This window comes from Acomys minous (assembly GCF_964271855.1).
Source record: "Acomys minous genome assembly, chromosome: 19".
Classification (NCBI taxonomy): Eukaryota; Metazoa; Chordata; class Mammalia; order Rodentia; family Muridae; genus Acomys; species Acomys minous.
In genome coordinates this window covers 62,386,315-62,398,756 of record NC_140499.1, presented here as the reverse complement: position 1 = coordinate 62,398,756, position 12,442 = coordinate 62,386,315, and the positions used below count along the sequence as shown (strand labels likewise).

At 47.4% G+C, this 12,442-nt stretch overlaps 1 protein-coding gene across 12 annotated transcripts in view; it reads right to left on the bottom strand.

Moving 5' to 3' along the window:
* Positions 1-12,442, bottom strand: part of NUP210L (nucleoporin 210 like) — a 93,875-nt gene that overhangs the window by 64,528 nt on the left and 16,905 nt on the right. For 8 of the 12 annotated variants that reach the window (XR_014776804.1, XR_014776805.1, XR_014776806.1 and 5 more), the window contains exons 8-12: positions 8,649-8,717; positions 7,153-7,259; positions 5,620-5,760; positions 4,639-4,779; positions 3,702-3,857 (exon numbers count right to left, since the gene is read on the bottom strand). Coding sequence is in view for 9 of the 12 variants with exons in the window: in XM_084769138.1 (XP_084625264.1) it covers positions 3,702-3,857; positions 4,639-4,779; positions 5,620-5,760; positions 7,153-7,259; positions 8,649-8,717 (614 nt within the window). In the remaining 3 variants the exon portion in view is untranslated. The remainder of the gene's footprint in view (positions 1-3,701; positions 3,858-4,638; positions 4,780-5,619; positions 5,761-7,152; positions 7,260-8,648; positions 8,718-12,442) is intronic. The other 4 variants (XM_084769139.1, XM_084769143.1, XM_084769140.1 and 1 more) reach the window with 3 other exon arrangements.

Sequence of the window (12,442 nt, the reverse complement as noted above, 5' to 3'; positions counted from 1 at the left end):
TAGAGGAAGTCTTAGGAGAGCCACTTAGACACATATGTAATCTTGTGCTGTATGTACACGTATGTAATCTATACATAACTATATACATTTTGTTGTGGTGGCATATGCCTGATTTCAGCCCTTACAAAGCTGAGACCACAGGCAGACTCAAGCCACCTGGGCTACACAGTAAGAAGATCCTGTGTCAACAACCGCATATATATGCTCTTTATATTGTTGGTTTGTTTTAAATCGGACTCTTTTTTCCTTTTTAAAAAAGATTTATAAGCCGGGTGTGGTGGCGCACGCCTTTAATCCCAGCACTCGGGAGGCAGAGGCAGGCAGATTAATGTGAGTTCCAGGCCAGCCTGGTCTACAAAGTGAGTCCAGGACAGCCAAGGCTACACAGAGAAACCCTGTCTCAAAAAAAACAAAAAACAAAACAAAATAAATAAATAAATAAATAAAGATTTATTATATATACAGTGTTCTGCTTGGATGTGCGCAAGGGCACCAGATCTCATTATAGATGGTTGTGAGCCACCACGTGGTTGCTGGGAACTGAACTCAGGACCTTTAGAAGAGCAGCCAATGCTGTTAACCTCTGAGCCATCTTTCCTGCTCTCTATATTGTTATTTACATGTTTTACTTTTTTTTTAATTTTAATTTTTGGTTTTTAGTGACAGGGTTTCTCTGTGTAGCCTTGGCTGTCTTAGACTTGATTTGCAGGCCAGACTGGCCTCGAACTCACAGAGATGCACCTGCCTCTGCTTCCCGAGTGCTGGGATTAAAGGCGTGCACCACCACACCCGGCTGATTCCCCATTTTCTATACTGGGAGCTACCAAATGCTGTCGTTAAATCTAGAGAGCGAAAGCACTGCTGTGAGCTCTCTGACTACCCAGCCCTGCGCTTGTGTCTTGAAAGCCATGTCTGGAACACGTAAATGAACAGGACACCTGTTAAAACTCTTTTTCCAAAGAGGCCATGTCCTGATATGGGTGGCCTCAAATGCACTGAGAGAGCTATGGAGTTGACGGTGTGCATCAGCATACCCAGATTAGTTTTTATTACTACTACTACTACGTGTGCATGTAATATGTGTGTGTGCACAGGAATGCCATGGAGGCAAACCATATGTGCACACGGAAATGAGAGAACAATTTTTATAACATTTTCTCCTGGAATGTGGGTTCCAGGGTTTGCCTGTCAAGGGCTTTCAAAGCTGCTGAGTCATCTCATTGGCCCAGCATTTAGATTACACAATTTAAGTAGCAGTGAGGCATGCTTTAAAGTACTGCATACATCCCCCCTTGAGATATTACATGTTTTCATGGACATGAATCTTTATACCTAGCTTTTAGCTTATTCATTTTTTTCTTTTTTTAGGCCGGTTGGCTTTGAACTCATAGCAATTCACCTGCCTCTGCCTCCTGAGTGCTGGGATTAAAGGCGTGCGCCACCACTGCCTGGCTTTGCTTTTAGCTTCTTTAAGGTAGTGATGTCTGTAGAGAAATTTTAATTCAGATCATAGTTACTCTGCCAAGAGATCACATCCAAAGACCTTCTAGGTCTGTGTGATCTGGCTAGGATACAGACACATCTTTAATCCCAGGAGACAGAGGCAAGCAGACCTCTGAGTTCTAGTCAGTGTGGTTCAGGCAGTTTGCTTGAGAGTGAGTTGAGAAGCAGTACAGTTCAGTTTATGTAATTCAGAGGCGGTTTTATGTTTTGATTTGTTTTTTGTTTTTTTTTCAAGACAGGGTTCTCTGTGCAGCCTTGACTGTCCCGGACTCGCTGGACAAATGCCAAGTCACACAGGGAAAAGCAGCATATGCCATAAACTGAAGAAAAATAGAAAAATGGTCCTATAATTTGGTGTGGTTTTGTTTTGTTTTTCTAGACAGGGTTTCTCTGTAAAACACTGGCTGTCCTGGACTCTCTTTGGCTGGCCTCTCACTGGCTGGCCTCAAACTCTCAGAGATCCACCTGCCTCTGCCTCCCAAGTGCTGGAATTAAAGGCATGCACCACCACACCCATACAGAATTAGTTTTCTTTTTTAAGTTCATGCCTCATTTTTGTTTGAGACAGCGCCTCGGGTGACCCAGCTTGAGGCTGACCAAACTCCTAATCTTTCTGCTTTTAACTCCCAATTGCTGAGATAACAGGTGTGTGCTACCAAGCCTGGCAAGCAGTCCCTCTGTTACAGCCAGGTTAACTAGCCAGGCGATGAGGCCAGCAGTAAGGTCAGCATGACAGGCATGGATGGGTAGGCGCACAGGGGCCAGCAAAGCGCCAGCAGGTAAGAGCACAAATGGTGGATAAGGCTGAAGTCTGATGTGTCCGGACAGCCATTTGTGGTTGGTCTATGATGGTGGACTCCTTTGTCTCAGTGGAGCTCTCACTCCACCTGATCTGATAACCCCAGGAGTGCCACATAGCCCTCAAGGAAGATGACAGGCCTGACCCCTTCCTGATAAGGAACTTGTCCAAGCACAGGGAGTTTCCAGAAGTACCCCACCCTATGCTAAAGAAATGATCTTTAATCTTACCTGGAAGTTACCCTCTCACCCTTAGGATAATCAAGTACTGTGTTTTCCTTCTTGTGATAGGGCCCCAAGCTACTGCATGCAGATGAGGCACTGCGCCACTGCATGCAGATTAAGTTTCCTGGCACCTCTACCCCTAGCAAATGAGACATTCGTCTTCAAACCCATGCCTACTGCCCAGGCAAGCTTTAGGAACCAAGGCTGGCTGCTGTGCCTCCTCTCTCTCAGGTGCTTGCCATTCCGCACCATGACCATCTGAGACTCCATTTATTCAGGGGAAGAGTTGCCACTGAATGCCCAGGGTTTACGTGCCAGTCAATGAAGTCAAGACAGCAATGGCGAAGCTGCTCCAGCCGGGAGCTCAGTGCAGAGACACCGGCCTGGCCTGGGCTGGTTTAGGGCTTCGACCCGATTCCTCTGCCGTGCATAGCACAGCACATAGGGCTTTAACACTTTTGATATCATCATAGGCTTGCAAGCTCCGGAGACTCCATCGCCATCTGATACCCAGCAATCTCATTCTAAAAGAGCTAAATTGTAGCACCCAGTAGAAAAAAACAAACCATGTAGCTGAAGATGATGCTGAACTTCTAACTGTTCTGTCTCACCTCCTAAGTGGCCTCGAACTCACAGCGATGTGCCTGTCTGCTGGGATTAAAGGCGGGCGCCACCACCACACAGCTAGAGTAAAAGTTGGACTAGATGTACTTTCAAATGTGTTCCTACACTTAAATTTAAAGTCATGGGGCTGGAGAGATGGCTCAACAGTTAAGAGTTCTTGCTGCTCCAGGTTTAAGTCCCAGAACCCACATGGCAACTCACAACTGTCTGTAATGCCAGTTCCAGGGGATCTAATGCCCTCTTATGGCTTCCATGGATACTAGGCACAAAAGTGGTACACAGACATACAGACACACATAATTTATTTACATTAAAAAAAAATAAGCCAGGCATGGTGGCACACGCCTTTAATCCCAGCACTCTGGAGGCAGAGGCAGGTAGATTGCTGTGAGTTCAAGGCCAGCCTGGTCTACAAAGAGAGACCAGCACAGCCAAGGCTACACAGACAGACCCTGTCTCGAAAAATAAATAAATAAAAATAAAGAAATACATTTAGATAGCAGTGTCCCAGAGATGCTTTGTTTTCTTTAAACATTTCTTTAGACATTTACCTTCATTTCTCCAGATCGAAAAGGATTTTGTATATCTCGTGCCAAAATGGTGCTGTCCCCTCTCACCTGACCTGCAGTTACCACTCCTTTGGTGGTGACCATGGCCACAGGTTCATTAGAAGAGGTCCAGGTGAAGTTGCCACTACCGCCCTCTACCTGTGAGAAACCACAGCCTGTGAGGAAGTCTTCTGGGAGGAGAACAGAATGTAAGTGAAAATATAAAACTTGACTGGTGAAGTCAAGTTTAAAAAATAATAAAGCTCAGCTGGAGAGATGGCTCAGCAGTTAAAAGCACTGACTGCTCTTCCAGAGGTCCTGAGTTCAATTCCCAGCAACATGGTAGCTCACAACCATCTATAATGAGATCTGGTGCCCTCTTCTGGCCAGCAGGGGTACATGCAGACAAACACTGTACATAATAAATAAATTTAAATAAAAAGAAAATAATAAAGCTATATAACAGGCTGTCTCTGCATGTGCTAAGAAACCATGAGTCTGCAGTGGCATAGGGAAGTGAGCAAGAGGAGCATTAGAGGGAGGTTAAGCAGCTGTCAACCCACAGGAGGTCACAGGGGCATCAGAGAACGTGACAAAGGGCCATAAAACTCACAAGGAATCGATTGATGGCAAAGGCTGAAAGCACACTGAGTTACACTACTAAGTTGGTGGAGTGGTAAAAGCTAACAATAAATCTGGGAGTGGGCTGTAGCTCAGCCTGTAGAGTGAAGCCCTGGGTTCAGTCCCCAGCCCTGCATAAACCTGGTGTGACACTGCAGGACTGTAACCCCAGCACTCAGGAGCTGAAGGCAGGAGAGCCGGAGGCTGGGGAGTGAGTTCAAGGCCAGCCTGAGCTACGTGCCCAAACCTTTTCATTAAGTCACCTATTAGAGAAACTGGTTTGTTCCTGTGTGGATTCTGTTATTAGAGGATGCCATACCTGAACTCTGTAACGATTTGCTATTCCCAGAGGATGGTGCGGAAACGCTAGAAGGCTGGGTCTGAGCTGAATGGGAAAGAAAATCCTCACCTCTCGCTGGTGACTGATTTGACACGTTTGAGGATGAGAACTGTTGCTCTGCTGGGACAGGAAAAGACACATCAAGATTTCCTAGGACAATTTCTTCGACATGGAAAACATGAGCAAAATGGTTCCTTAAAGAAATATTCAACCATCTTGTACTTCTAAAAGAAAAAGAACTGCGCATGGTGGCACCGAGACAAGTGACAGAGGAGGACCAGGAGCCGAGGTCACCAGACAGGCTGGCTTTTTACTTCTTTGTTTGTTTGAGACAGGGTCTCTCTGTGTAGCCTTGGCTGCCCTGGACTCACTTTGTGGTCCAGGCTGGCCTTGAACTCACAGCGATCCACCTGCCTCTGCCTCCCGAGTGCTGGGATTAAAGGCGTGCACCACCACGCCCTGCTTGGCTTGTTTTTCAAGACAGAGTTTCTCTGTGTAGCCTTGGCTGCCCTGGACTCACTTTGTAGACCAAGCTGGCCTCGAACTCACAGAGATCCACCTGCCTCTGCCTACCAGAGTGCTGGGTTGACAGGCATGTGTCACCGCACAGGTCTTGAGGAGGTTTCTTTTTTTTTTTTTTTTTTTTTTGGTTTTTCGAGACAGGGTTTCTCTGTGTAGCCTTGGCTGTCCTGGACTCGCTTTGTAGACCAGGCTGGCCTCGAACTCACAGCGATCCACCTGCCTCTGCCTCCCGAGTGCTGGGATTAAAGGCGTGTGCCACCACGCCCGGCCCTTGAGGAGGTTTCTTAAAGGAACTGCGTGTTCTATGCTGTGGAAGGCTAGAGACATGCAATCCCAACTGTAACGTGAGAGAGAAAGATGGCATGTCACAGCTGCTCTAAATCAGGGCAGCCCGCCCTGTTGGGGCGCCCAGGAAACGGGCTGTTTCAAGACTCCTACCTCCTGAAGGCTGGACGTCAGGTTCGCACTTATCACCACAACTCCGTCTCTCAGGGCTTTTACCACATGGTAAGACCCATTTGAAGTGCTTAGCTGCTCTTCAAAGTACTCCTTCAGAAGCTGGAATGTAATCTTGAGATTCTGAAATCAGTCCAACAGCAACAAATCTGAAGATGTATTTTCCCCTAAAATCATTTTAATGCCAAACTATAGATGAGACTGGAGTTATACATTTCAGGCATGGAGACCTAAGAGCAGGGTTTGGGACTGGGAGCGCTTGCTGCTCTTGTAGAAGACCCAGTTAAGTTTCAGTGTCCACAGAGTGGTTCACCCTAGCTGCAGGGGATCCAACACCTCTGGTCTCTGGGGGCACCTGAACTCACATGCACATACCCACTTACACATAATTAAAATAAATAAACAGGAGCTGGGCATGGTGGCCCATGCCTGTAATCTCAGTGCTCTGGAGGCTGAGGCAGGCGGATCTCTGTAACTTCAAGGCCAGTCGGGTAACAAAGAGAGATCAGGACAGCCAGAGCTGTTACACAGAGAAACCTTGTTTTGAAAAACCAAAAAACAAACAAACAGGAGCTAGGTGACAGTGGCCCCAGCACTCAGGAGGCAGAGGCAAGGAATCTCTGTTATTTTGAGGCCAGCCTGGTCTACACAGCAAGTCCAGGACAGTCAAGGCTACATGGAGGAACCCTGTCTCGAAAAAACAACAAAAAACAAAACAAGCAAATAAACCAATAAATAAATAAAGACCAACAAAATGTTTTTAAAGCTTTGTAATTGTAATTAATTAATTTAAAAAAGAAGAAAGAACAAACCGTTTGCTTTCCCTCATGGCAGCCCTAGGGGAGAAAAGATGTGACTCTGAAATGGAATCCACATCAGAAACAGTGGAGACACAGAGTTAGGAGAGCCCAGTGCCACCTCAGTCATGCTTCGCTCCTATGACAAGCCCTGGCAGCCCTGGGCAGGAGCACACGTCCCACCTGGGGCCCACCTGGGGCCCACCTGAGGTCCACCTGAGTGAGGGTGGGTATGCAGGGTGAGGCTTGCCTCAGCTGTTACTGGTCTCGTCAACCCCTTCCTGTAATTCTGATGATATTATGACTTCTGTTTCAGCAGGCACCAAAGACAGTATAATAAAAACTAATAACTTGTTGTTTACAGAGCTAAAGCATGGGAGCAAAGGGAAAAAGGCTTCCTGCCACACAGCCGGCGCACTCCAGGAGCTGCCCGCAAAGGGCATGACAAGAGAGGGCTGTAGGGGGGCTTGTTGGGAGAGTGCTTATCTTGCATGCTTGAGGCCCTGGATTGGACCTGGGAGACAGACAGACAGACAGACACACACACACACACACACACACACACACACACACACACACCCCTACCTGTAATCCTAGTACTCGTAGAGGCAGGAAGATCAGGAGTTCGAAGCCATTGTCTGCTGCATAGCTATTTTAAAATCCAGTGTGGACTTATGAGTGAAAGAAGACAGAACAAAAAAACAAAGGAGAGGCTCACCTCAGAAACATAGACCCGTGTGCTGCTCTTATCAAAGACTTCCACTGTGATGACGTACACCTGCCCCACCTCCAGACTCCAGCGGCCCCCAGGGTGGATGGTGAAACCTGCAGGCAAAGGCGAAGCCACAAGAAGCGAGAGCTGGGAGAAGCCTGCTGAGGAAGCTGCGTGGAAAGCACACTGGCGATGGATGGAGACGGCTCCGAGACGGATCTCACAGCCAGGCACGGTGGCGCACGCCTGTAACCCCAGCAACAGGGAGGCAGGGGCAGGCCAACTCTGTGGGCTCAAGGCCATCCTGGTCTACAAATGGAGTCCAGGACAGCCAGGGCTACACAGAGAAACTCTGTCTCGAAAACAAAAACAAACAATATTTACACTCTTTCAGGCCGAGTGTGGTGGTTTGAAGTAGGAACGGCCCCCATAGGCTCATATATTTGAATGCTTGGTCATTAGAGAGTGTTGATACTGGAAGGAGATCAGGGGGTGTGGCCTTGGTGGAAGATGTGTGTTACTGGGGTGGGCTTTGGGGTTTCAAATGTCTCACAAAAATAAATAAATAAATAACAGCAACCCCCCCACCGTCCCTCCAGCTTTATAACTACAGTGTCCTTTATCACAGTGCACACACCGCAGCCGCCTCCTCTTCCTTCCCAGGCTTTCTTTTCTCCCTGTGTGCGTGTGAGTGTGCGCGCGTGCGTGCGTGTGCGTGCGTGTGCTTGGGCTGGAAGGACAGCTCTTACAAAGGACCTAAACCATGTGTGGTGGCACACGCCTTCAATCCCAGCACTCAGGAGGCAGAGGCAGGTGGATCTCTGAGTGTTCAAGGCCAGCCTGGTCTACAAAGTGAGTCTAGGGCAGCCAAGGCTACACAGAGAAACCAAAAACAAAACAAAACAAAAAACCACATCATATTTGTTACTTTCCTCTGGTGATAAACACCATGACTGAGTTTGGCGGTTTGAATGAGATGCCCCCCAGGAAGCTTCAGGCGTTTCTTGGGCCCCAGTTAGCGGCTGTTTGGGGAGGACTAATAGGTGCAGCCTGACTGGAGGACGCAGGTCAGGCGTGAGCTTTCCGGGCCTCCTACCCTAACCTAACCCTGGGCACTCTCTTTCCTGACTGTGCACACAGATGGGCCTGCTGAGCAGCTGCCCAGCACACACCTGCCAGCTGCCACGCTCCCTGTCAGGGTAAGGAGGGATCTCTATCCCTCTGGAAATACAAGCCCCAAGTCAACCTTCCTTCTGTAGTTATGCTCTCATGTCACAAAAACAGATGTGACACATCAGAGCTGGGCGCGGTGCTGCTCACTTTTAATCCCAGCCCTTAGGAGACAGAAGCTGGCAAATCTCAGAAGGAAGGGAGGTAGGAAGCGGGGAGAACACAAAGTTACATGGAATTCAAAGTCTGGCAGCCCTTTTATGTTTAACACATTGATTTTGGTGAATTCATTTAAATTATTCAACTTTCTGAAAGCCAGTATCTAAAATTACCTAAAAATCCAGGCTCTACTACATATATGGTAGAGTTTGGGAGTCCAGTCAAAGAGCGCATATGGACATCTTAGTTTTTGCTTAAGGAAATTATCTGTGCCAGTTTTGGGTACAAAAAGAAAGATGAGTCTCTGAAGAGAAAGTAAATAAATGTACAAACAAAACCACACACAACAAAGCCCATCTTTTATTTTCCTTGGATAGCCAAATTTAAATATGAACACTTTTGAGAAAGCCTAAGGCAGCCCAACAGGATGTAACACGTGGGTGCCAGCACCCTGAAGACACAAGTTAGAAAGAGAAAGCTGACTTCCACAGGCGGTCATCTCAGCTACACACACACACACACACACACACACACACACACACATAAAAGTAATAAAATCCCAGCACTCGGTGAGGCAGAGGCAGGTGGATTGCTGAGTTCGAGGCCGGTCTGGTCTACAAAGTGAGTCCAGGACAGCCAGGGTTACACAGAGAGACCCTGTCTCAAAAAAACCAACAAAAAAATTAATAAATGTAATAAAAATGTGAGGATTGGAGAGGTGCTTGGGCCTAAGAGCACTGGCTGTCCTTCCGAAGGACCTGGGTTCAGTTCCCAGCACCTGCACAGCTCACAACCACCTGTCCCCGAAAATCCTATACACACATGAGGATAAAGCACCCACAGACACAGAATCTCAGATTTGAAGAAAATGAAATGGAAAGATGATCATGTCCTCTGGTTTTAAATTACATTTAGCTATAGAACTATTGCTTCAAATAATGTCTCCCCAAGGAGCCCGACAGAGAACACAGGAGGCCATGGTATACTTACTGTTCAGGAGGAAGGTGAGACTTCCCTGAAAATAGACACTGTGGTAGGTTGAAAACAGGCAAGACTCGCCACCCAGGGACATACCTGGAGCTGTGTTGCTTCCCAGTCTCTAGAAGTTGCAGCAAACATTTAATGCCAAACATTTCTTTGCCATCAAAACACTGTAGGAGCTACAGCGGTGGCCTATCTCTTAGAGCACTGGCCGCTCTAGCAGGGGACCCAGGTTGGATTCCCAGCTCCCACACAGTGGCTCATAACCATCCACGACTCCAGTTCTAGGGAATAAACACCCTTTTCTGGCTTCCTCAGGCATCATGCACACATTTGGTACATTTACATACATGGAGCAGAACATTCACACACAAAACAAATACATCTAAACATTTTTTAAATTCTTAGATATGTCAGTACCTAAATACAGTTACTTTCTGGAAGAAGCACATTTGTCCCAATATCAGCCTATCTGTGACGTAATCAGGGAGACAATTCCTCGCAAACTCTCTGTTGGGAGAGAGCATGCCCAGCGTCGTGCACCCATCACTGTGCAAGGCACAGGGTGAAGGCAGGGGAGCTAGGAGTTCAAAGTCTGCAGCACAAGTTTGAGGGAAGCCTGGGATACAGGAGGCCTAGTGAAAAAAAATTAACCAATAAATAAAAAATATAAAAATAATAATATGGGGGGCTGGAGAGATGGCTCAAAGGTTAAAAACAGCTTCTGTTGGCTGCTCTTCCGAAGGTCCTGAGTTCAATTCCCAGCAACCACATGGTGGCTCACAACCATCTATAATGAGACCTGCAGGCAGAGTGCTGTATACATAATAAATAAATTAATATTAAAAAAAATAATGATATGTAAAAGCTAAAAAGGACCGATGAAGCGCAGCACTACTGTGCTCATACAGAAGAAGCCTACGTTCAGTCCTCAGTACTGAGGAGGAAAAACCAGTCCCTCTTTTAGGTATAGTTGAGTAGGCCTAGTGACATAGGCCTGTAATTCTAGCATTCAGGAGGGGAGATAAAAGTATTTTAAGTACTTGGCTAGCCTGGGCTATTCAGTGAATTCTAGCCCATCCTGGGCTATGTAGGAAGTTTTGTTGTTCGGAAAAACAAACAAAAACTAACAATTAAGCAAAGAAAACTCAAAAAGGAAATTGCTCATGCACTCAAATGATACACAAATAAGCATATTGTATGTGTATACATCCATGCATACTAACTGGTAATTATGTTTACCTATTCACGATAGCAAATCTAAAGACTATATGGAGAACTGTCCAGACTAAGCTGGTTCTGACATATACTTGAATATAATAGTCATAAAATATAAACAGTAGAATGAAATTCATAAATATAACATCCCCTTCATTTTACAGATGAAAAATATCAGACTGGGAGCTGGGTATGGTGACACATGCCTTTAATCCCAGCACTCAGGAAGCAGAGGTAGGTGGATCTCTGTGAGATCAAGGCCAGCCTGATCTACAAAGCAAGTTCAGGACAGGCAGGGTTACACAAGAGAAACCCCGTCCCCCAAAACCAACAAAACCAAAAACAAAGGAAGACTATCAGGCTGGCTTCTACACAGAGTCACCCCTGCTGCCAGAATAACATACCTGACCCCTGACCCCTGACTCCCACCCCGCCGGCCCCTGACTCACACGCCGCCGGCCCCGACTCACACGCCGCCGACCCCCGACTCACACCCCGCCGGCCCCCGACTCACACGCCGCCGACCCCCGACTCACACGCCGCCGACCCCCGACTCACACCCCGCCAGCCCCCGACTCACACGCCGCCGACCCCTGACTCTCACCACCGGCCCCCGACTCACACCACCGAACCCTGACTCACACTCCACCGAACCCTGATTCACACTCCACCAGAGACGTCTCCTCCGCTTCACTTCCTGCCAGTGACCTTGCTGCCCTGTTCCCTTCAGTTCCAACTTCCTCTTTAACTCTTCCGTTCTCCTTGGGCTGGGGATGCAGACCAGCTGTCAGAAGGCTTACCCAGCAAGATGAACCCCTGGGGTCCCTTCCTAGCACCCTATAAACCCAAAGTGTGGTACACACCTGTAACCATAGCACCTGGGGGTGCAGGAGCAAAAGCTCAGGTTATCATCTGCTACACCATGACCTAGAGGCCAGCCTGGGCTACATGAGACCTGTCTCTCAAAAACAGTAGATCTCTTCACGTCTTTTTCTACTTTCTACCTGCTTCTCTTTCCTTCTTTTCAAAACTGAGCTACTTTTACTGACAGCGCTACCCAGACTTCCCACTACTGCAGCCTTTTAGCTTTCTTTTATTGTAACATTTTTATTTTATGTGAAGGGGTTGCCCGCATGTGTAGTATCTCTGTGCGCCGTGTAGTATCTCTGTGCGCCGTGTGCATGCGCAGTGCCCCGAGGAGGCCAGAAGAGACCGTCAGAGCCTCTGAACCTGCAGTCACAACTACCACAGAGACACAAGAATCGAACCTTGGTCCTCGGGAAGAGCAGCACTGCTGTTAACAGCTGAGCCATCTCTCCAGCCCTTCGTTCACATTTTTTTTCTTTCTTTTGATTTTTCAAGACAGGGTTTCTCTGTGTAGCCTTGGCTATCCTGGACTCACTCTGTAGACCAGGCAGGCTTCAAACTCACAGCGATCCACCTGCCTCTGCCTCCCAAGTGCTGGGATTAAGGGTGTGCACCACTACGCCCAGCCCTTCATTCACTCTTTTTTTTTTTTAAGATTTATCTATTATGTATACAGTATTCTGCCTGAATGTACATTTGCAGACCAGAAGAGGGCACCAGATCACAGTACAGATGGTTGTGAGCCACCATGTGGTTGCTGGGAATTGAACTCAGGACCTTTAGAAGAGCAGTCAGTGCTCTTAACCTCTGAGCCACCTCTCCAACCCCCTTCATTCACTCTTAATAAGGTATTTTACCAAGAACCATGCCTAATGTGCCAGAGAAATTCAGATTAACCACT